This window comes from Diabrotica virgifera, chromosome 4 (genome assembly GCF_917563875.1).
Source record: "Diabrotica virgifera virgifera chromosome 4, PGI_DIABVI_V3a".
Taxonomy (NCBI): Eukaryota; Metazoa; Arthropoda; class Insecta; order Coleoptera; family Chrysomelidae; genus Diabrotica; species Diabrotica virgifera.
In genome coordinates this window covers 251,345,338-251,371,234 of record NC_065446.1, presented here as the reverse complement: position 1 = coordinate 251,371,234, position 25,897 = coordinate 251,345,338, and the positions used below count along the sequence as shown (strand labels likewise).

Below are 25,897 nucleotides of genomic sequence, written 5' to 3'. Positions count from 1 at the left end.
ATAAAATAGAAAACGATAGGAAAAAAAGTTGCTCTTTCACAAACTTTTAATAAAATCATTTCTAATCGCAGGACAGAGACTAAATTGAAGAATGTCATGAAGGGCCTATTTTCACACAAGAAAAGAAACTGGTCTAACCGAAGATGTAAGAGAAGAACTGAAATGCTTGTGTCAAAGATTACTTAAACAATGTTTGTTTATTAATGAAGTTTTCACCGCAACATTAAAGATTGCAGATATATTTAGCTTTTGAGAAATACGTTATTTTATTTGAATTTTAAGTTTAATGTATTTACATACAATAATTTATTTACTTCAATAGTATCAAACTAGATATTTAGGTACCTACCTTATATAATTATTCAAATTTTAGGTATCTAATTCATGCCGAAAAAAGGATCTTTTATATGCCGAAAATTAGAGCGTGCATTTAATTTAGAATGCCGATAATGGGGACTTAGGACACTTTTCATTTTATTAATTTTTTAAATAGTATCAGTTTGTTTTAAGATTAAGTAAATATTCTATGTGTAATTGTGATATATTTTATTAGCCAAAACAATAATCTGAATACACGTTGTTCAGGTAATTTGATTACTAAACTAATTAAAATGAAGCTCCATTGCGCTTAACGTGCTAAAGGTGCCGATAATAGGTACGTTTACCTTACTTAATTTAGACAGACACTCATTAATTTTGCCATACAATATATCTATATTATAGATAAGACTCTAACCATTTCAAAAAATGTCACAACTACAAACTGCCACTTTTTAAATTTATTGAGTCATACAGGCGTACCGGATGCATACCTAGAGATTGGACTCTTGCAACTATTCTACCATTACACAAAAAAGGTGATAAACATAAGTGTTGTAAGTACAGGGGAATATCATTGTTGGTAGTTGCTAGTAAAATCTACGAAATAATACTAGAGAAAAAGCTGCGAGAAAATATCGAGGCCACACTGGATGACAGCCAATGCGGCTTTAGGCCAGGGTGAGGTACAATCAATCTCATATTCACGGTGAGACAGTTATCAGAAAAAGCCCTAGGGCATAACAGTAAGTTGTTTCTCTGTTTTATGGACTTGGAAAAAGCATTTGATCGGGCACCACGTAACAAGATCTGGGAAATATTAAACCGTAGTGTGAAACCGAAATTAATCCAAGCAATAAAGAGTATATATAATAAAGTACACGTAATAATGTACATTTCTACAATTCTACATCATCTCTACAATTCTACAAAAGGACAGGTGTAAAACAAGGTGGTGTTTTGAGTCCTTTGTTATTCATCACTCTAATGTACGAAATTGCAAAATAATGCAGGGGTAAGGTAAAAAGAACTAGGGTTGGAGTATATAAACTTCAACAAGTTTATATATGTTGATGACCTGGTAATTGTGGCAAAATCAGACAAAGACTTGCAAGTGAATGTGAATGTTTGGAATGAAGCCCTTAAGAAATTTGGGATGAAAATAAATATTGAAAAAACAGAAGCGTTATTAATATCGAAAACTCAAGAAAATATAAATGTAAAGCTGAATAATGAGACCATTACACAAGTAGATGACTTCAAGTATCTAGGATCAACAACGAATGGGCAAGGAAATATAGAACCAGAAATAAACAGCAGGGTAATGAGTGCAACAAAATTATACTATGCACTAAATAAAAGTTTTGTTAGGAAGAAAGAAGTAAGCCTGAAAACAAAAATGAAAGTATTTCAAACTGTATACGAGCCGGTGCTACTCTACGGTAGTGAAACGTGGACAGTGAACGACAACATCCGTAGTAAAATTCCGGGTGACAGTATCCGGGGTGACCAGACGTGATCGTATAAGAAATGAAGACATACGTGAAAGGTGCGGTGTTGGAAGGACCTTAGACAGACTTGAAACGAAACAGTTATCGTGGTTCGGACATACGGCGAGAATGAGAGAAGGTAGAACTGTAAAGAGGGTATGGAAAGCGGCATCTGACAACAAACGACGAAGAGGCAGGCCAGCAAGAACGTGGAACGCAAATATTGGAAAGGCTTGCATAAAAAGAAATATTGAGTGGAGAGAAGCAGAAAGACTAACTACTGACCGAAAGGCATGGAGACGTCTGATTTCTCCACTTACGTCGACACCGTAAGGTACAAGAGGACGGCTTAAGTAAGTAAGCCAAGTATTATGGTATGAGTCATACGCTTTAGTTAAATCAGAAAATGATCTAATGAACTATGAATAAAAATTAAAAAAAAGTGGTGGATGCACTTTCCGTTGAGTTACTCGGTAATAACCCATTCTGATGTTAATTTATTATACAAGGTATATTTACTAAGAAAAGACAATATTCTTTTATAAATATTTTTTTTATTTACACAATACATTACTGGGTACCGTAACTGGCCTATAATTTTCTGACACAGGTTTATATGCTTTCTTAAATATTAGGGAAACTATTCAATTTTTTTCCAAAAACTTCCTTGTGGAATAGAATCCAATTTCAAAGCAAATAATCACTGCAAGGATTACGACCAAATTAAGAAAGGTACCACTGATTCAGTGGTACCAACAGAACAAGCAACTGCACAAGAAAAGAAGCATTTTACAAATTAAACATTAAGAGAACAAATTAAAAGTTAGATGTTAAAGTAATAATGGGAGACTTTAATTCCAGGGTTGACGCTGACAACGCCAACCTTCCAGGTCCAGGACACGTTATGGAAAAGCATGACACTAGTACAGAACAATGCTAATAAAGGAACTAGCCGGCATCAGACGAAACTGATTATACATAGACCAAATTAACACTCTGGGAGTAATCGTAGAACAGTCGCAGCAATTTAACTCTCCACTTTTCATATGCTTTGTGGACTTCATGAGAGTCTTTGATACGTTCATGTTCAGACATATTCGTATGGCCATATGTAAAGTACTACAAGAAATAGGAGTACCAGAAAAAATAATAAATATCATTAAAGAAGCATACAGTGCTTCAGTTTCAGTATACAGGGTGAGACAGATAAAGGGCCTATTAGAAATATCTCGAGAACTAAAGCTAAGAGAATCATGAAAATTGGAATACAAGGGTTTTGAGGTATGAATTATTTAATGAAAATATTTTCTTCTCTTTGCTACTTCCGGTTATACCGGAAGTTGATTGTAACTTCGTTTTTTTTTAATGGGACATATATTTTTACTGTATATTAGACTGTATATTTTTACATTTCTGGATTCTCCTCGATTGCTTCTTTCTTAAAATACAAGGTTTTGTAATATTATACAGGGTAGGTTAAAAGATAATTACGTTTTCTTATTAATTTCGTAGCAACATTCACACCCTGTAGGATTGTAGTAGTTTGGCATAATAAACTGTATTGATGTTCAAATGATTTTTAATATAGTCTACTATTGTTAAAAGTTATTGATATAGTTAAATTTTTCATTTTAATATACAGGGTTGGTCGAAACTCGGAATGAGTATTTTCTGAGTTTTCTTAAATGGAACACCCTGTATTTTAGTATTGTAATGAAATGTTATTTTATGGTACTTTTTAATTTCTTACATTCCCTATACCTAACTTCTTTAATTTTTGAGTTATTGGTGATTCAAACCAAACATTAATTGCAACACAAAATAGGTAAAATTGTATTAGGTTGGCCGTGAAAATATTCAGTCACAAATAATTTTTTGGAAATGAATACATATTAATCTATACTGATACTTAAAATTGCCAAAAGTGGTTGAGGTATGAAAATACCATCGAAGTTAAGATTGTTGGTGCGATTAACAATTAAGCACAAACTAAAGCAGTTAGATATAGGGAATGCTTAAGAAGTAAAAAGTACCATAAAATATCATTTCATTACAATACTAAAATATAGGGTGTTCCATTTAAGAAAACTCAGAAAATACTCATTCCGAGTTTCGACCCACCCTGTATACTCAAATTAAAAATTTAGCTACACTAATAATTGTTAACAATAGTAGTCTATACTAAAAATCATTTGAACATAAATAGAGTTTATTATGTCAAACTACTACAATCCTACAGGGTGTGAATGTTGCTACGAAATTAATAAGAAAACGTAATCATCTTTTAACCGACCCTGTATAATCTTACAAAACCTTATATTTTAAGAAAGAAGAAATCGAGGAGAATCCAAAAATGTAAAAATATACAGGGTGTCCCATTTAAAAAAAGCGAAGTTATAAGCAACATCCGGTATAACCGGAAGTAGCAAATAGATGAAAATATTTTCATTAAATAGATCAGTCTTCAAAACCTCCTTATTCCAATTTTCATAATTCAGTTGTCTTTAGTTCTCGCGATATTTCTAATAGGCCAGTTATCTTCCTCACCCTATATAGTACAGAAAGCAAAGTTCTACACAACGGCATAACATCTGACCCAAGAGCTGTGTTAAATGGAATAGAACAAGGCTGTGTATTTCCTGTCTTACTATTGATATCATTTCATTCCATTCATCCAATACTGTTAACAATGTTTTGGATTCCGTACTAACAAAGGTAAAGTCTAATAGAGGAATTTAGGGGGGATTTCTGGGGATTGACAAACAAAATGGAAGATCTAGATTACTTTGATGATACATATATGCATTTTACCATTTTAGCACATACAAAACAGAATATGCAACTCCAAGTAAACAAATCACTTGAAGAATTAAAGAAGGATGACCTAGAAGATCAAATAAATGCGATTGGACATCAGAAACAACCAACCTATTATGATCAACAACCAGTAAATTGAGTGACTGGTGGAAGCAGTGATATGCAGTACTCTGGCATCACTCTAACGGTGATACAGGTCCTGATATTCAGTAAAGAAATAAAAAGGCTCGTAAAGCCTGCAATATGCTTAATAACATGATTTTTAAATACTTCTGCTTAAGCTTTTTCTATTTTGCTACACTTCCACAGAAACAGATGACCGTCGCAAACTAATGGTTTGTGAAATTGTTGGATAAGCAGGAAAAATAACTTATAAACCTAAAGTTCGTAGGAAACTGGGAAGGTGTACAGACAAAAGGTAGTTAGAAAACCTGGAAGGCTGTAGTTGCACAAACTTCCATCCAGGTACATCATGTACAGTTATCATTTCGATTTGTTATGATATGGCCTACTCAAAGTACACCAAGGCACAGCTTTAAAGTATTAGCACTCTCAACTACCAATTGCTTCCAATTATAGATATTGTGCTTTGCTTCTATAACTTGCAGAGCCAAATTGCAAATATTTGAATTATTACCATAATTCCATTAAATCCAAAACCTGAAGGCACGTCTATGAACAAATGCGGCATAAAATTGTTTTGTAAAAAATAAGAAAAAAATGCGCAGTATTTTATATGCACATACACACCTTTCTTTATTATATTTCCTCTTCACACTTCTTAACTTGGTTTAATGTTGTTTGAAAACTGACAAACGCATTCTTGCACAATATGGCGACAGTTCACATCAGTACGGGCTGTAAATCAAACGTTTAATATTTTTCGTGTTGTTTTGTTGCCACTACTTTGCAGTTATCTTTCAGGAATATTACAATGTATCCGTTTGGTGACCCGAGGGCTTTACTCACTATTACAAAATATGAACATTCAATGGACGCTGCGATGATTGTTTCTTGCAGACAGGACCGGCGCCGAACGGCGCCAATTTTTAATGATTTAATGAAAATAATTATTCTTATATGAATTATTCTTATATGACGTGTCGTGGAATGCACATTGTACATTCCCCATGTCTATCCATTTGTCATCCGTTTGCTTTGTAAATTGTAGAAAGCCCGGACTTAGTTTGCTTCATCTTTACTGCCACCGTTTCATTTGGTTGTCTTTTTAAAGACGGATCACATGCTATGATTTTTTGTGGCGGATATTCTTGAGTTGGGTTGATTTCATGTAATCAAATGAACAATCTTTTAGTAAAGTCGTCCCAGGAACGCAACTCATCAATATTGGCAATATTATTTTAAAGTCTTCTACTTTAAAATGTATAATACATGTCTGATGTATCGATATAAATGAGTCAGATTAAATAAATTATTAGAAGAATTTTTTACTTAGCAACAACATTTTTATTTAATGTAGTATTATTTTGTATTTTAACAACGACACCCGACTTGGGCGTCAAAACGTTAATAAAATCATTGTTTTGGTAAAATTGTGGCTTATTTCTCATTGAAAATAGTTGAATAAACAAATGAAGATCACAAAACGGTAAATTTTCGATTTTTTCATCTATTACCAAAAAGTTAAGCATTTTAAACAAATTTGAGAGTAAGAAACTCATAAATCATATAAAAAACTTTAATATGGCGTTCGCTGAATATGTCTATCCTTATTGGTTGCTTAGAAAATTGCAAAATAAATCATAAATTTTGAGTTTTTATAAATATTCATAACTTGTGTAAAAACTAACTTAGAACATTCATATTACACGGAATGCTGAGACTTCTGGTGTTTAAATCATACCCTACATTTCAAAGCAATTGGTCAAATAGTTTAAAAGTTATTTAATTTGTTTATCCCAAAATTCATTTTTTTTGCAACACTATAAGTCAGAAAATGATGAAGTCACAATAATACTTTGGATAGTTTATGAAAGAAGAAGATTTACACTATTAATTTAATTTAAAAAAATGACAAAAAATAATTCTAAATATTGCAAAATTATTTTGGGGGGGGGGGCTAACTTCGTCCCTAAATATGAAACACATAATATTTCTACGGGTAACGGTTAAAAAGTTATTCTAATTGTTTACAAGTAAGTAAAAAATTGACATGTTTTTGCAAAATAATTTTACACTGTTTAAAATTACTTTTTGTCATTTTTTTAATTAAGTTAATAGTATAAATGACAATGTTCTTCTTTCATAAAGTGTCTGAAGTATTACTGTAACCTCATAATTTTCTGACTTATAGTGTTGCAAAAAAATGAATTTGGTATAAACAAATTAAATTACTTTTAAACTATTTTACCATTTGCTTTGAAATTTAGGGTATGATTTAAGCACGAGAAGTCTCAGCATTCCGTGTCATAAGAAGGTTTTAAGTTAATTTTTACATAAGTTATGAATATTTATAAAAACTCAAAATTTATGATTTATTTTGCAATTTTCTAAGCAACCGATAAGGATAGACATATTCAGAGAACGCCATATTAAAGTTTTTTATACGATTTATGAGTTTCTTACTCTCAAATTTGTTTAAAATGATTAACCTTTTGGTAATAGACGAAACAAGCGAAAATTTACCGATGTTTGATCTTCATTTGTTTATAACTATGTATATCATCAAAATCAACTGCAGGAAACATATAAGTTATTATTATAGATGTCTATACTACTCAAAAAATTTAGTTTCGGTCTGGAGGGGGATGTGTCACGAGAAAAATCTTATTTCTCTGGACTATTAGGCAAGATTTACTTTTTTTATTGATATTAAAATGTATTTTTTCTGCAACCGTGTTAAAAATGCAATTTTTAGCACTCCACACGAGCGTTAAAAATGCTACTTTAAGGCACTAGTGCTTTAAAATATTTTTAAAGCACTGCAGTTCGTATTGACCGTATAGGCAATTTTGATGTAATGTCAAAAAAATATAAAAATGGAATGTCAGTCAAGTTCAAGTAAAAGTTTTTGTAGATATTGTCCCGTAATTACGTTTGTAGAAAAAAATATTGTATGATATGCGTGTTAAAAAGTACATTTTTAAGGCACTCATGTAAATTGCAGAAGTCGCTGTCGCTCATTCTGCAAACTTTCACATGCGTGCCTTAAACGGGTACTTTTAACACTTATATCATAAATAACTTTTTAATGCATAAAGTGGTTCGGAAAGTCCCACCCGAAAAAGGGGACAAGCAAAATTTTTAATATGGCCAAAAGAGATTTAAACAATATAAATGAGGTTATGGACATAAATTCCACTTTAAATAGATAAAAAGGGGGAGAAAAAATATTGCCACTTTCATAGTTTTAGAAGTGAAACTGACAGACAGACAGACGGAAGTCAAGAGTTGCCAACTGACAAATACAATTTGTATCGATTTGGAGTAGGACATTTTATATGTGTCTATGCAGTAGATACGGGGCCTAAATACGGAGAATATATCATGGGTGAATGGGAATACTCAACATCGGTGCACCAACAACACTGATGCAATCAGAATCAAAACGGTCTTTATCAAGTCCATTTTTGATGACGATCTCAATTAATATTGAAGGATTATTAGCAGATAAAGAAGACCTATTGTCTAAATATGTGCAGAGAACATGGTGTCGATGTTCTACTGGTTCAAAAAACCCATAGAGGTACTGCAAGCCGCAGATCAAGGATTCGGGGTATGAAGCTTATACTGGAGAGACCACACGACCAATATGGTAGCGCAGTCTTCGTCAGACCAGATATCGACGTAGCTTCCACATATCTAACAGATCAAAATGACATCGAGATCTTTACAGTGGAGATAAAGTCCTGTACAGTATCGTCAATCTACAAACCACCAAACGCTGACTTTGGTTTTGAGGAACCGAGTGACTTTCAGTCACAGCAAATCAAATTCGTACTGGGTGACTTCAACTGTCACAGTGTCGCGTGGGGTTATAACGAAACAGATTCCAATGTCGAAGAACTAGAAAAATGGGCTGAAAGCATGAACCTAAAACTAATTCACGATCCAAAGCAGCCTGCGTCGTTTAACAGCAGAAGCTGGCGCAGAGGTTACAACCCAGACAATATATTTGTCACCGACAGAATTGGAGACCAAGTGACAAAAATCGTTGGAAGCGCCCTCCCAAAGACACAACACAGACCAATAATTTGTCTTTCCAGCGGGGCAATCAGATTCGAAATTGTTCCTTTCAAGAGAAGGTTCAACTTTACTAAAGCAAAATGGGAAAAATTCTCTGAAGCATTGGATCAACAAGTTTCCTAGCTAGAACCTTCCCCTGATTCATACGATAAATTTGTAGAAATTGTAAAACAAGTATCATGGAAATTTTTCCCTAGAGGTTGTCGAACTGAGTACATAGCAGGGCTCAATGAAGAATCTAAACCCCTACTTAAAAGATATGAACAGCTATATGAAGAAGACCCTTTCTCGGAAGCAACAATACAGCCTGAGGAGGAAATGTTACATGCGATATCCGCCAACAGAACGGAATGGTGGTGCAAGCTGGTCACGTGTCTGGACATGAAACAAAACAGCAGACGTGACTGGAAGCTGATTCGGAATCTTGGGAACGATCCCGCCGCTCCGGCAGTCAACATGACAGAAGTCACACCCATGACCACCAAACTTAGCCAAACAGACTAAGATCTAGGAAAAGCTTCCTGAAAACATCAAGATCCATCCCCGAAGCGCCAGAGACGCGCCGAATACAGCTATGGCAAGCGTCAGCTACCGAGACACATTTTCCTCCCTCAGAGGAAATGGCCGCTGGACACAATTTACCGTATCCGATTTGGAAAGCGCTAAACAGACTAAGAACCGGCGTTTCACGTTGTGCTAGTAACCTGAAAAAATGGGGATACCAGGAGGACGATACCTGCGACTGTGGCGCGATTCAGACCAGCCGGCATCTACTATCATGCACAGATATGAGAGAGACCTGCACAGAAGAAGACTTAATTATAGCAATTGACAGGACCATCTATGTGGCCAACCATTGGAAGTACAGAATTTAAAGTTGTTGGTGTTCCGGACAAGGAAAGTAAGTAAGTAAGGTGGGAATAGGATAAATGGAAATTGAAAATGAAGAATAACGATTAGACAGCATATTTAATAGATAGAAGAGTTGAGCGCCAAATATTTTTAGAAAAAAAAAGAGTAAAACAAAACAGAAAGTTAAAAAATGAACAAACTAAACAGAAATTGCAATAAAATAAAACAATATGAAAAAAATTTTTAAGAAACGCTTTTATTTAGTTATGAGTGACTAAAAGTTAGAATATAAAAAAATCAACTAAAAAACAAAAAATAAAAAAAATCAAACTCAACGAATTATTCGAAAAAACGTTCGTTAAAAAAATGAAAAAATCTAACCCATTCGTTAAAGAAAAGCGTGGGGCGAAAACCGTTTATTCGATGAAGACGCGCCCCACGCTTTTCTTTAACGAATGTGTTACATTTTTTCATTTTTTAACGAACGTTTTTTTTTTCGAATAATCGAGTTTGATTTTTTTTTTATATTTTGCTTTTTAGTTGATTTTTTTATATTTTAACTTTTAGTCACTCATAACTAAATAAAAGCGTTTCTTAAATTTTTTTTTCATATTGTTTTATTTTTTACTTTTTAATCTTACACTTTTCAAATATTAAAATATATCGTCATGTTTAAAAAAAGGATGTAGGTATATGACAGATACCTTTTTGCATTTATTTTAACTTTTGATACATACATTGTACATTTCCTGTAATTTCTTCATACATTTCTTAAATCAAAATCATTATTTACGACTATTACAGTTTTCTCAGTATTTCCATCTCTTGTAATACTTTACTATTGCACGGTGTAGACGCTGTTAATTTCTCGCAATGCAGTTCTTCGATGCGCAAGCCGTCTAAAGGTACGTATCCATAAAAGGGTAAACCTCGCTCGGTGTAGTAGCTCCACTTAGTGGATACGTCGGTGATCGCCGCTTGGCGCGTTCACTCTTCGTTTCAACCGGTTTGCGGTTTATATGTAAGGGAGCGCATGCTGTATCCATTTGAGCAGCTACACCGAGCGGGGTTCACCCTTGTATGGATACGTACCTTAATGATCGCACTTGGCTCAATGAAACGTAAGCTTTGCAGGCTCAATGCAGGCTTTTAAGCCTGTCCTTACGCAAACACTTTCGGGCCCAAGTTCACGACAGCGCAGCGTAGTCAACAGTCGAACCTTGCGTTTTATCGACAGTCGAAGCCCACGACAATACTAAGGGCAGCATTCGTCCCTCTGCGGTGCCATAACTTTTTTCGCTGAAAACTGGATAGAAATCGGACAGAAACTGGATAAATTTGAAACTTTATTTTTTATATATGAAGCATAACGTAAACAAATAACGTAAAAAGTGAAATTACGTATAGTTCATATAATTAGCTACAATCTGTAAAAGTTTCAAGTTTCTACATTGTAAAAAACAAGAGAATTTAAGCATTTTCCATTAAAATCGTTTTTTTATTTAAACAATTCATAAACATAAAAAAAATTGATCGACTATTCGTGTATTGTTCCCGCGAATCCATATGTCTGCAAAATTTCATTCATTTCCATTGAAGAAAAGGCAGTCAAATTAACGTCTAAAGATTTGACGCAAACGATTGAACTAAATAAAAACGTTTAATTAATAATACATAATTACTTAAAGAAAAAAACAAACCTGTGACGTTAATAACGTTACAATATAAAGAAGTACACAGTAAAACATCGAATTTATCTACTGTTTGTCCTTCTTTAACAAAATACACGACAACAATTTTCTGTAATTGTTTCTTCGTGCACAAATCGCTTAAACGCATTTCCACAAATTGACGCAGCACCGCCTCTGTGTTGAGGCAAAGTGTATTGTTAATCTGTCAGTGGCCGAGCAATGTCCTTTAACAAAAGAATTGCTTCTTTATATAATAGGCTCCCGTTAGGCTCTTAAAAAATTGCACCACATACGTTCGAGTGGATACTGAGATACAAATTGAAACTGAGTAGCGCGATTGCAGCGATTTCAATACAAATAGCGGCTATTATGGCATTGACAGGTGGTAATGTGGAGAAGCGAGACATTGATCAATAATTGGGTTAGTTTGTTATATCGGAAACATTATTAGGTTGATACAAGGCTAGTGAGTAGGTACAATTTAGAAGTAAAAATGAATTAAAATCCACAAGGAAAAGAAAAACGTTTTTCCTGTATACCATCAATCACAAAAATTGGAATAAATCCTTTGTAAAAGGTATAAAATTTTTTATTAAAAATCCCTTTAAGGGCTACATCACAACAAAACGTTTTCGGTTTTATAAAAAATCATCATCAGTGTTAGACAGATTGGATACCCGCTGAGCCACCAAAGAAATATTCGGGTAAAAACTCTTTAAATAATATAATATGGATGCATTAAAGGTTCATACTTAAATAAAATGCCTTAGGATGGATACATGGCAACAAGGATAATGCCCTTAGGTAAGGTATTGAATTTCCCAACACGTGGGATGCAAATTGAGTTGTTTACATTCCAATGACTTAATGGCAACTTACCATATTATACAGTCGGAAAAATGAAAGATTATACCCATGAACGATCACATCAATCACTTATTTGCTGTATTTGCTGTATTTTTCTATAAATAACAAACGTTTGTTATAGAAAAAGACAGAAAATACAAAATAAGTGATTGATGTGATCGTTCATGGGTAATCTTTCATTTTTCCGACTGTATAAACTTACGTGCATAGAGATCGGCCCACTTAAAAATTTGGTCATTTTTGATGTCTCATATTTTCGAAACCTGTTGGCCGATGTAAGTGATTTTTTAAACATGTTATAGCCTGATTCTTTAACAATACTACTGTAATAATATTGTTGCTAAACAGGTAAATTTTCATTGTATACCGAGTGTACTAATCAAACTGTGTTTTTTTCTCAAAGTTCGCATCACCCTGTGAAATATTCTAGCATTTATAAAATACTGAAATTAAAACTCAACTATAGCCTCAGGTTTTCTTAACATTCTGTTTTTTGATTTATTCGTTTATGTTGGAAAATAAAAAAGTTAGGTACATTTAACAACTAGACATGTTCTTCATCAATACACGGTATTTCTAAATAAGTGCGACAAACTTTAAGGGGTAAATCTGCATAAAAAAATAATGACAGTTGGCTTTATAAACATATGTCCGCAAATATTTCGTTTCCGAGATATGAGATGTTGAATTTTTTCTTTAAAACTGATGATTTATTTATTGCTTTAAAACCAGTTGAGATATGCAAATGCAATTTGGTAGGTTTTTAGAGATAGTTATTGCGGATTATTTGACATAAAATTAAGAATTTAATATTCATCATGGGCGTACATGCGGGTAATATGATCGATCATATTACCCGTATGCGCGCCAATGGTGAATATTAAATTCTTAAATCCACAAGAAAAAGAAAATGTTCTCCTGTAGTTGGCTGTATACCATCAATGACAAAAATTGGAAAAAATCCTTTGTAAAAGCTATACGATTTTATTAAAATCCCTTTAAAGGGCTACATCAGAACAAAACGTTTTCGATTTTTATAAAAAATCATCATCAATGTTAGATAAACTGGATGCTAGCTGAGCTACCAAAGAAAAATATCCGGGTAAAAACCCTTTAAATATAACATAGATGCGTTAAAAGTGCATACTTTAATAAAATGTCTTATGATGGTCACATGGCAACTAGGATAATGCCTCAAGGTAATGTATTGAATTTCCCAACACGTGGGATCCAAATTGAGTTGTTTACATTCCAGTGACTTAATGGCAACTCAAACCTACCAAATTTCATTTGCATATCTCAACTGGTTTTAAAGCAATAAATAAATCGTCAGTTTGTAAGAAAAAATTCAACATCCCGTATCTCGGAAACGAAACATTTGCGGACAAATTACCCCTTAAAATTTGTCGCACTCATTTAGAAACACCGTGTATTGATGAAGAATATGTCTAGTTATTAAAGCATCTAACTTTTTTATGATAAAACATAAACGAATGAATAAAAAACAGAATGTTAAGAAAATCTGAGGCTATAGTTGGGTTTAAATTTCGGTACCTATTTTATATATGCTAGAATACTCCACAGGGTGGTGCGAACTTTAAGAAAAAAACACAGTTTGATTGGTACACCCGGTATACAAGAAAATTTACCTGTTTAGCAACAATATTATTATATTGGTATTTTTAAATAATCAGGCTATAACATGTTCAAAAAATCACTTAAATCGGTCAACAGGTTTAGGAAATACGATTCATCAAAAACGACCAAATTTTTAAATGGGCCGATTTCAATGCACGTAAGTTTATTTAAAGGGTTTTTACCCGAATATTTCTTTGGTGGCTCAGCTGTCATCCAATCTGTCTAACACTGATGATGATTTTTTATAAAATCGAGAACGTTTTGTTGTGATGTAGCCATTAAAGTGATTGTTAATAAGAAATTTATACGTTTTACATAGGATTTTTTCCAATTTTTTTTAAAATGAATTAGTTCCGTCTATCTGTGAAAAATCATCGATTTCACGAAAAAATTTTATACACCTATTCCGATGGGTGAGTTGCGGAATTTAATTAAAAATGGATATAATAAAACAAACGGTAATTTTATTTTTGCAACGAAAATGTGTTCGTTTAGGTCTCTCGGAGAGGGTCGCGTCGGTATGTGTGAATGGTTCGCATGCTGCGTAGTGACTAAAGAAAGCAACCACAAACGAAGATAATGTTTGTATTCCTTTTCCCCTGACCAGATGATCACATAAATCACTATCAAGTCTGGCATCTACTTTTACGGTTTTAAGAAAAAATAATTTCGAATGCATAGCTAGTGTTGACACATTAACTGTCTGATAAAATACTTAATTAATGAGGGTGCAGTTTGTTGCCGCATAGACGAACAACAGATGTCACAGGGTAAGGCCATAACCTTCGTATTTGAATATGCAGTTTGAATGACTAACGTTGTTTTGTTTTTGAGAAAAAATCTTAAAATTACAATTAGCAAAAATAGTAATTAAAGCGTATCGCTATACACCCCCTTCTGAGAGACTAAAACGATAGATAATATATAATATATACAAATTACATATAATGAAAATTGAAAATAGGAAAAAAAAAATAATGCAAAGTTTATACAAGGAGAAAGAAAAAAAATCACTTGATTCACTTTGAACTAACATTTTCTTGGTAAGTTCCAGTAAATCTTGCTTTCCTCTTCGGTCTGTTGTTGTTTGTTTTGCTGGTCATTTCTTTTGTTTCGTGATGGGTAGAGTCGTGAAGTTCGTAAGCAGGTTTCAATCTGTCTATGGAAATTGTTGATTCCTTCCCGTTTACCCGGACTACAAAAGTCTTGTCATCTCGCTTAACAACTGGAAAAGGACCGTGATATGGGTTTTCTAAGCTGCTTTTGATTGTATCACGGCGGATGAAAACGTGAGAGGTGGTTTTCATGTCTTTGAAAATGAAGGTACTTTTGGATCCATGATGCGACGGTTGCGTAGGACGGAGGTTTTCGAAATGGTTTCGAAGTGTTTTTAAATAAATGTGAGCATTGTCGTCGGTGTTTCTTTGTGACGAAAACAATAGTTCACCTGGCAAACACAATGGTTCTCCGTACACGAGTTCGGCGGCGGAAGTACCTAAATCTTCTCTCCACGCTGCTCGTATGCCCAGTAACACTGAAGGTAGGCTTTCGGTCCATCGGATGTTTTCATGACATCGAATTGCTGCTTTTAACTGTCGATGAAAACTTTCTACCATACCATTTGCTTGCGGATGATAGGCGGTTGTCCTTAAATGGGAAGTTCCAGTTAATTTGCATAATGACTTGAAAAGATGCGATTCGAATTGTCGGCCTTGATCTGTTGTGATGCGCTTGGGAGTGCCGAAACGAGCTATCCAACCAGAAAAAAATGTTCTGGCTACTGTGTCTGCTTCTTGATTAGGCATCGGGAAAGCTTCTGGCCAACGTGTGAAACGATCGACACATGTTAAACAGTATCTGTTTCCTTCTGAAATCGGCATCACTATAATGTCTATGTGGACATGTTCGAATCGGCTGGAAGGTGGTAAATAACTTCCACTAGGTGAAACAATGTGGCGCGATATTTTCGCTTTTTGGCACTGTAGACACGCTCGAGTCCATTTCCTCACATCTGATTTAATGGATGGCCAAACATATCGCTGTGTGATCATCTTCACAGAACTGTTGATTCCGGGATGTGCTAGGTTATGCATGGTGCGAAAAATTGCCATTCGAAGTGGTTTCGGTATAAATGGTCTGGCTGTAGATGTTGATATGTCGCAGTACAAACTCACGTTTTGCTCGGAAAAACGTATTTTCTTCATTTGTAGTGATGTTTTCTCACTTAAAAAAGTTTGCAGTTCTGGATCAGTTTCTTGTGCGAGAGCTAAATCAGTGATGTCAATATCTTTCTTGATGCTATCGACTCGAGATAGTGCGTCTGCCACAATATTTGTTAAACCAGAAATGTGCTGAATGTTAGTGCAAAACTGTCCTATATAGTCTAAATATCTAAACTGTCTAGGACTACATTTATCTAGCTTCTGAGTAAAGGCGAAGGTGATTGGTTTATGGTCTGTGTATATCGTTATGTCCTTGCCTTCGATCATATGTCTGAAGTGTTTTATGGCTAGATATATAGCTAATAGTTCTCTGTCGTATGCACTATATTTCTTTTCGCTAGGTGAGAATTTCTTGGAAAAGAAAGCTAAAGGTTTCATACCTGTATTCGTTTTTTGTTGTAGTACAGCTCCCGCACAAAAATCAGAAGCGTCACAAGTGATGGAGATATCAACATCGTTTACAGGGTGGCTCAGTAAAGCAGCGTTAGCTAAACTGTTTTTGCAGTCGTCAAAGGCTTGGATTCGCTGTGGTGTCCATTCGATTGGTGCTTTTCCTTTGACATTACCTTTTAGGGCATCATGTAGTGGTGCTTGTAGCTCAGCTGCATTGGGTATGAACCTTCGGTAGAAGTTTAACATACCTAGAAATCTGCGTAGGTCTTTCACTGTTTTTGGCTGAGTGAAATTCTGTACAGCTGCTACTTTTTCTTGTGGAGGTGTGAGCCCTCCGTCTGATACTGTGTATCCCAAAAAGGTAATCTCGTTTTTGCCGAATTGACACTTCGCTGGATTTATCACAACGCCAAACTGCTTGAGCCTTTTGAAAATCTCTTCTAAATGCGACATATGCTGCTCTTCGGATTCTGATGCAATGAGAATGTCATCGATGTAGGCGTAAGCGAAGTCTAGACCACGTAAAATCTCGTCTATGAAACGCTGGAATGTCTGTCCTGCGTTTTGTAAACCAAAAGGCATATATAAGTATTCGTACAGCCCAAATGGTGTGGTAACGGCGGTTTTTGGTATGTCATCGGTGGCTACTGGTATCTGGTTGTATGCTCTCACTAAATCTATTGTAGAGAAAATTGTCTTACCAGCTAGCGCCTGACCGAAATCTTCGATGTGCGGAATTGGATATCGATCTGGAACTGTTTTTTGGTTGAGACGTCGATAATCTCCGCAGGGTCTCCATTCCTCACCTTTCTTCGGGACCATGTGCAGTGGAGTAGACCAGTTACTTTTCGATGGTCTTATGATGCCTAGCCGAACTCTTTTTTAGCCCATTGCAGTTTGTCAGGTGCTAATCGTCGAGGCTTCGAAAAAACGGGTGGACCTGGTGTTGTATCGATGTGGTGCTTCGTTTGATGTTGAATGTCTTTCACGATACCGGCGGGTCGCGTGATTTCCGGAAATCGTAGCAGCAGTTCGTGGTAACGCGACGCTTCCGCGATAGTCTTTATGCTGCCGTCGAAACACTCTTTAACGAGTCCCTTTGTTCGAAGGGTTGTCGTACTGTCTACTAAGCACTGGTTAGCAATGTCCACTAGGAGCGCGAAATGGGAAAGAAAATCGGCTCCGATAATGGGCTTTGAAATTTCCGCCACTACGAATCGCCACGTAAAATCACGCCGTAGTCCGATGTTTAATGTCAAGTTCACATAGCCGTATGTCGCGATTTTAGTGTCATTGGCCGCGTATAGTTCGTATGAAGTCTTTTCGCGTGCACCCCGTACATATTTCCGCGGGAAAACGCACAGATCGGCACCGGTGTCGACTAAAAACTGTTTTTTTGTATCATAGTCTGTTACGTAAAGGCGGCGAGACTTTGGGCTTCGATCGGATGCCGCATCTACCGACTGCCCGCGACGTTTCCCTGGTGCTTGCACGGAGGAGAGCACTTTTGAGCCTGGTCACCAAAACGGTAGTGGTACCAACAAATGTCACTATTACGTTCCCTGCTGTAGCTCCTGTCTCTAGGATAAGGTCTGCCTCTTGAGTTGCTGCGGTTTCGACGGTATGTGTTAGCTTGTGCTTGAGCATTTGACAAGCTGGATAGCTGGATTTTCATTTCAGCTAATTCGGCTGTCAATTTCTCTATGGTACTTTCAAGAGCGTTAGAAGCTTCTGAAATTTGGGCCCTAGGAGCTATCGCTTCAGATATTGTGTCAGCTAGCTCGGCAACTGCGTCCAAACTAGCTTTAGCTTGAGTAGCTAAAATAGCCTGTGTAGACGCTGGCAGTCTACCTAACCACAGAGACCTTACAATATTTTCTGGTACCGTTGTGCCTGCTAAAGACTGTAAATGTCTTAAGAACTGCGAAGGTCTTCGATCGCCCAGTTCTTCATGCTCGAGTAGTCTTTTAATCTTTTGTTGCTGTGATGCACTAAGTCTCTTAATTAATTCTGATTTTAATTTTTCATACCTCTCTGTGGCTGGTGGTGAAACAATGATGTCCCTAACTTCTAATATGTAGGCTGTGTCTAAATTGGCAACTATATAGTTGAATTTGGTTGCATCACTTGTTATATTTGCCAGTGTAAATTGGTTTTCTACTTGCAGGAACCATATTTCAGGATCGTTGGGCCAGAAAGGTGGGATTTTAACTGAAATCCGATCCACTGAGGCACTGGTATTGGCACTGGTGTTAGCGTCCGTCATTTTCGATATTCACTGTATTTAAAAAAAAAACCGGCAAAAATGTAATATTATTAACACTAACTCTTTTTTAAATTTTCGCGGCGGTTTAAAATACTCGCGAGGGTCACCAATATTCCGATGGGTGAGTTGCGGAATTTAATTAAAAATGGATATAATAAAACAAACGGTAATTTTATTTTTGCAACGAAAATGTGTTCGTTTAGGTCTCTCGGAGAGGGTCGCGTCGGTATGTGTGAATGGTTCGCATGCTGCGTAGTGACTAAAGAAAGCAACCACAAACGAAGATAATGTTTGTATTCCTTTTCCCCTGACCAGATGATCACATAAATCACTATCAAGTCTGGCATCTACTTTTACGGTTTTAAGAAAAAATAATTTCGAATGCATAGCTAGTGTTGACACATTAACTGTCTGATAAAATACTTAATTAATGAGGGTGCAGTTTGTTGCCGCATAGACGAACAACAGATGTCACAGGGTAAGGCCATAACCTTCGTATTTGAATATGCAGTTTGAATGACTAACGTTGTTTTGTTTTTGAGAAAAAATATTAAAATTACAATTAGCAAAAATAGTAATTAAAGCGTATCGCTATACACCTATTTGAAAGCTTTAAATGGTATATGAGCGGCAGCCTAGGTATAAGACATACAGCTGATTTTGCTTTGTATTTTTATCAGAAACATAATTTTTTGCATATAAAACGTTTCTGTCTCAGCACTCTCCTTTTTTTTTCTCTGTTGCACCCTTTACATATGGTAGAATAGTTTTGCCAATTGGTTTTTCGTCTTCTGTTGAGGTAACATGTTATTTTTTCTTACATTTAAAATTTTGTTCAGACCTGTACACATCTACGCTAGTAGTCCAGGGCGCACCTGTTTTGAGATGGACGTTGAGAGGTGACTCAATTTTTTTGCAGAAATTGCTTAGAATTGACTCATGTCATGATAATTTAGTTATCCTCCCACTCAAAAAGGTCCGGAACATTGTTTAAATAATCAAAATGTCAAAAAATGAAGGAAAATGTCGATTTTTTTCTTCGTATTTTGATTATAACTTTAAAAGTACTCACTTCCGAAAAAAGTTCCACTGACATAAAGTTGCGTAATATAGGTTTGGTTAAAAATTTTAAAAATGGTCACCTTTGTTGCAAAATAGCAATAATTGCGAAAAAAAAACATAAAAAACAAATATTCGCATTTTACGTTTTTCGTCCATTTCTGCTACACTAAGGACCTTCATATTTTACCCAGAAAAACTTTATGATATAATAAAACAATACTGTAAATTTCATTAAGATATGTTCAATAGATTTTGCAATCCAGCTTTCGCAAAAAAAATTCATTTTTTCAAAATGTTGCAAGACTGAAAATAAAGCAGATAGCAAGTTGAATTTTTTTTACATATAGAAGAATACTGTTCCTTTGATTTTCAGTTTGCAAAAGTAAAATCGGTTAACTATCACCACGTCAAGAATTTTTTTAAATAAACATTAATTTTTGGTGCTACGCGCATGACAGCGGTGTTCGATTCACACAAGTTGATTTCCACCAAAATTTCTTCCAATCTTTATCTAATATATTATTTTCTTACTCTATATTTTGTTGTATTTTAATATTTTAATTCCACAAAAATCAAACTAACTTGATTATTGTTTGTGAAATCTTGTTTAAACAATTGCATATTATGTTTAAAAATCATAAACTTTTATTCTTTAAGTTAAAATATATGAACAAAGAAAGTTTTTGCTAAAAAAAGTGTCATTTCAAAGGACAGAGTGTGTGTTTTTATTTTGCAATAAACAAATTTATTTATTTATATCGAAATGTACTAAAAATTAAAATTTACCAATCGTTATCAAAGGTCATTGGAATGCTCAATCAGAGCAAACGTATCCAGCGCGTAGCACCAAAAATAAATGTTTATTTAAAAAAATTCCTGACGTGGTGGTAGTTAACCGATTTTAATTTTGCAAACTGAAAATCAAAGGTACAGTATTCTTGTATATGTAAAAAAAATGTCAACTTGCTGTCTGCTTTATTTTCAGTCCTGCAACATTTTGAAAAAATAATTTTTTTTGCGAAAGATGGATTGCAAAATTTATTTTGCAAAATTTGTTAAACTGATCCTAATTAAATTTACAATATTGTTTTAATGTATCGTAAAGTTTTTCTGGGTCAAATATGAAGGTCCTAAGTATAGCATAAATGGTTGAAAAATGTAAAATGCGAATACTTGTCTTTTTATGTTTTTTTTGCAATTATTGCTATTTTACAACAAGGGTGATAATTTTTAAAAAATTTAACTAATGCTATATTGTTGGAAATTTAATTTCGCAACTTTAATGTTAGTACAACTTTTCTCGTAAACGAATACTTTTAAAGTTATAATCAAAAAACGAAGAAAAAAATTGAATTTTTTCTTCATTTTTTGGAGTGGAAGAATAACTCAAATATTATTATATGAGTTATTTTCAAGCAATTTCTGCAAAAAATATGAGTCACCCCTCAACATCCAAATGTACTAATATTTTTACAGATGCGTCCTAGTCTATAGTCCTTGAGTTTTATTGTTTACTCTAGTGGAAAGAATGGTACACTTATTACCGATAACTATTTTTTAAGTATGTAGACAGTTTTTATTACCTAGTCACACACTACTTTCAAATTTCCCTTTATATTAATTAAAAACATCTGAGTAATAATTTATCTCGAACTATAAATCCTTTCTTTGAGTACCCCTTTGGTTTTGTTTTTCAATTGCTAGACGAACCTAAAAAATTGTCAAACAGCACGATACCATAGCATTTCTTATCTTTTCGTCGAGATGACTGATAACGTTAATTGTTTTTTGTAGTGAAATACTCACGCGTGGATAAGTCTAAAATTATTCTTCTAATTCATTCGAACAGTGATAAAGAAAACTTTTTGTTGTTAAAGGGTTTTTTTGGAACGCCTAACCATCAGACTTGCATCCTACTTTTCAATTCCAGTAGTACCGTCAATACCGTGAAGGAAATACACCCTTATTTCCTTTGGTGTCGTTTTGGTTTTTGGTTTTTTTTTTGTCGAATTCATAGACTTTTAAATTATTAGGGCATTTCGTAGTTAATGACATTTTTACTATTTTGCGATAAAAATTCGTGTATATAATTAAATATTGAAAATATGAATACTGATATTGAATTAAAGAACTTAATTCATTTTATGAAATTATAAAATTTTATGAAATAAAATATGGTTTCATGCAGAATTATGGGTGTATATTTGTGGGTGCATGCATATGGGTGCATATTTTTCATGCAGAATTACCCCTTAAAGTTTGTCGCACTTATTTAGAAACAACGTGTATTGATGAAGAACATGTCTAATTGTTAAAGTCCCTAACTTTTTTATTATCCAACTTAAACGAATGAATCAAAAAACAGAATATTAACCTTTAACTACCCGAGCATCAAGTTATAACATAACTACACGCGTGGCGTACTTTATACGCCATAAGAAAATACACTTAAAAACAGCGGATTTGTTTATTTTTTTTTCTCAAAAATTACACTTAGTTGTTTGTTATAAACCTTATTCGGCATCATTGAATACTTGGAGTTCCTTCTCAGTAAGCCAATTGGAATTTATAACTGGAATCATGGAATAATTGGATTACATGATAAATAAAATTACTAATAAAAACTTTTTTGAAATGTTATTTATACAGGAGAAAAAGTATTGTTTATAAAGAAAAATATATTTTGTGTTATAATGACTAAAAAACAATTGAAATATGTACTTATATTACGACTTAATATAATCGTAACGTATATTGTCCACCACCGGAAACAACAAATAATAAACTGTATATTACGATCTTCCTAGAACGCCGGCGCCGATTATAACGAAACTAAAATCAAATTGTAAAGCACATTCCAGTGATAGGTTAGAGAGATAAACAAGGTCTAAAAAAATTAAATTTTTAAATATATTTGTAGTAGATTTATTATATCTGGCGTACAAAATACGCCAGCGTGTGTAGTTAAAGGTTAAGAAAACCTGAGGCTATAGTTGGGTTTTAATTTCAGTATTTTATAAATGCTAGAATATTCCATCGGGTGATGCGAACTTTGAGAAAAAAACACAGTGTGATTCGTACACCCGGTATACAATAAAAGTTTACCTGTTTAGCAAAAATATTATTACAGCGAGATTGTTAAAGAATCAGGCTGTAACATATTAGAAAAATCACTTAAATCGGCCAACACTTTTAGGAAATACGAGACATCAAAAATGAACAAATTTTTAAGTGGGCCGATTTCTATACACGTAAGTTTCTTTCAAATTTAATTTTTAATAATGTCTCACTAATCTACAATCTTGAACTTTTCGACCTACCTTGTAGAAGCAATAAATCATCGAAATCGCTTGTTTTTCTCATGAAGCGGCGCGGCGAGCTGTGCTGGTTGCCTAATTGAAGTTCTCAGGAGATTAAAGACTGAACTGAAGTTCTTCTTAGCTATAAACTGAAAATATGTTGCTTTTACCGTTTAAGTGAATTATGCATTTATAATTATAGACACAATTCATATCCAACACGCAGCTCTTAATTTTTTTACACCTATGATAATTGGCATTGCAACTCAGAGGATGGCGGATAGCCTGCCTGCTGTAATAGCTCACGGATCTCAAGGGTTTGATTAAAATAACTGAATTCGATTTCGATAGATGCGAACAGTTATTTTTATCGAGCAACAAACGACTTACAATGTTGTTATCGTTGGGTTTACATTCTATACTACATAATATGGATATTTGTGGGCATTTTAATCGCTTTTCTTTAGTTCAATCGTTTGGGTCAAATCTTTAGACGTTAATTTGACTGCCTTTTTTCAATGCAAATGAATGAGAATTTGCAGACAAAATATGCATTCACGGGAACCAGGGCCCCCGTAACCGGGCGTGCAAAGCGTGCGACGCACGCTGGCGTAACCCCAAAAGGGCGCCAAACCGAAGGTTTGGCAAAATAAGAAGTATTTATTTTAACAAGATATTAACTTTTTATACAATTTTAATTTTAAATTTTTCATGAACGCCTAAAGAAATCTCAAAAATAAAATATTGGGTTATTACTAAAAAAATAATTAAAATCTTATTTTATACTTGGTGTTAGTAACTACTGCTATTATTGTATTTTTAAAACAATATAATATGCGAATACCATTTTGCAGTATCCCTAAATTGTTATACTTTGTTTAGAGGTCAAAACTTTTTGGATTGTAGTATTCTGTCCAGATTGGAATCTTTCGTGGATTTTTGAAAATGAAATAATTTCATAAACTTTGGCATTGGAGTTTTTCTGAGGGGAGAAATCAAAATTTTGAAAATTAAATTTTGACGGTGGTTAGGTTGGGTTTTGGGTTAAATAAATTGTAGTTTAATAGAAACACCCAATTTGATAAATAAGTGATGGCGTATTTGTATAAAATGTTATAGATAATAATATAAAAATATTATGTAGGTACCATTATATTAATTTCTAAACTAACTACCACTTGTTAAATTCTATGAGCAAGTAGAGTTTTAAAGCAGAAGAATTCTAAAGCAAGTTCTTTACTACATATTAAATATCCAATCATTTAAATTTATTTGTAAATAGTGTGAATATTTGGTATGTTTATTTTATTACAGATTAATATTGTAAGCAAAATGACGCAAAGTGTAACAATTAACATTAAAGTACTTATGCCAAAACTATTTAAAACACATAAATCATTTTAAACATTTCAGAGATCAAAATTATTTTGAGGGAATAATTGATCAAGCGGAAAAATTAGCATGGAACATCTTGTCTTGGATCTTGAAATGGAACAAGATTTTCCTTCGTTAAATATTGTGAGACGAAAATATAAACCAAGATCTTTCGATTATGAACATAGAGATGAGAGATCCAAAAACAGCGTTTAAAATATTATTTTTTTTTTAGAATAAAATTGATCAAGTTCCTTAAATAGTCGATTTGATATGATCTCGGATTATGATTTTTTTGGTTGTGTTAGAGATATTTTTACATTAAATGACAATGATATTTTAAAAAACTGTCTTGCCCTTCAACAAAAGATAGCTGATCAGGTAAAGTCGGAGGCGAGAGTAAAGATTGATGCAACTGATTTATTTAGCGAAATAAAAGCTACCTACCTATATAATTATGTACATACTTTCATTGCCTAACTCATCAAATTCTCTTGACATTCTTCAATATATGTATATTTGAAAATAATATAACTTCATCTTTACCAAATATCACTATTTCATGAAGAATCATCCTCGCTTTACCTGTGTCTGTTGCTTCTGGTGAGAGATCATTTTCAAAATTAAAGAATTAAAAATTATTTGAGGTCTACTATGACACAGAAAATATTATCTGGTGTGGCAATATTAGCCATAGTGCGGCAGATTCGTGCAAGATAGAAACATATAATTTGGACCACATCTTTATACTACACATATAAAGGTTCAAAATTAGATATGAGGCCATCTCAGATTTTACCTTTTACAAAAATGGCGGACATTCAAAATGGCGACGATACATGTGTGACTAATAGCACGATAACATTTAAACGAAAAGTCCGACTTCAATAAAATTTGGTATATGGGTTCTTTTTTTGATGTATAAGATCGAGGTCCTGAACCGGAAGAATCGGTTTACCAAAAGTTGTGTTTTTCTTGATTTTTTATGTAAAAATATGTTGTTTTTTTTTAATTCTTTCACCCTGTATATATTAATTTTTCAAAAAGATGATACTGGCATTGAAAAGAGCGTAAAAATATTTTTTAGGAAATATTTTAAACTTTTTATGTTAATTACCATGTAATAAATGCTTAACTTATCTTCACGACATGTACCTATGTATGTGCGGCATATTCGTGCAAATACTATAAGATTAATTGTGTGTTTGCTGGTAGAAGCATATAATTTGGACCACATATACTGCACATACAAAGGTTCAAATGTAGATATGAAGCCATCTCAGATTTTGCCTTTTACAAAAAAGACGGGCATTCAAAATGACGACTATATATTATATGTGACTCAAAGCACGATAACTTTTGAACGAAAAGTCCGATTTCAACCAAATTTGGTATATAGGTT

General features: G+C 33.9%; 1 protein-coding gene across 1 annotated transcript; it reads right to left on the bottom strand.

The window, feature by feature from the left end:
* Nucleotides 1-17,950: 17,950 nt before the first annotated feature.
* Nucleotides 17,951-18,760, bottom strand: LOC126883843 (uncharacterized). Its single transcript, XM_050649519.1, has one exon. It carries the CDS (start codon nt 18,758-18,760, stop codon nt 17,951-17,953), a length of 810 nt encoding a protein of 269 aa, XP_050505476.1.
* Nucleotides 18,761-25,897: the final 7,137 nt, after the last annotated feature.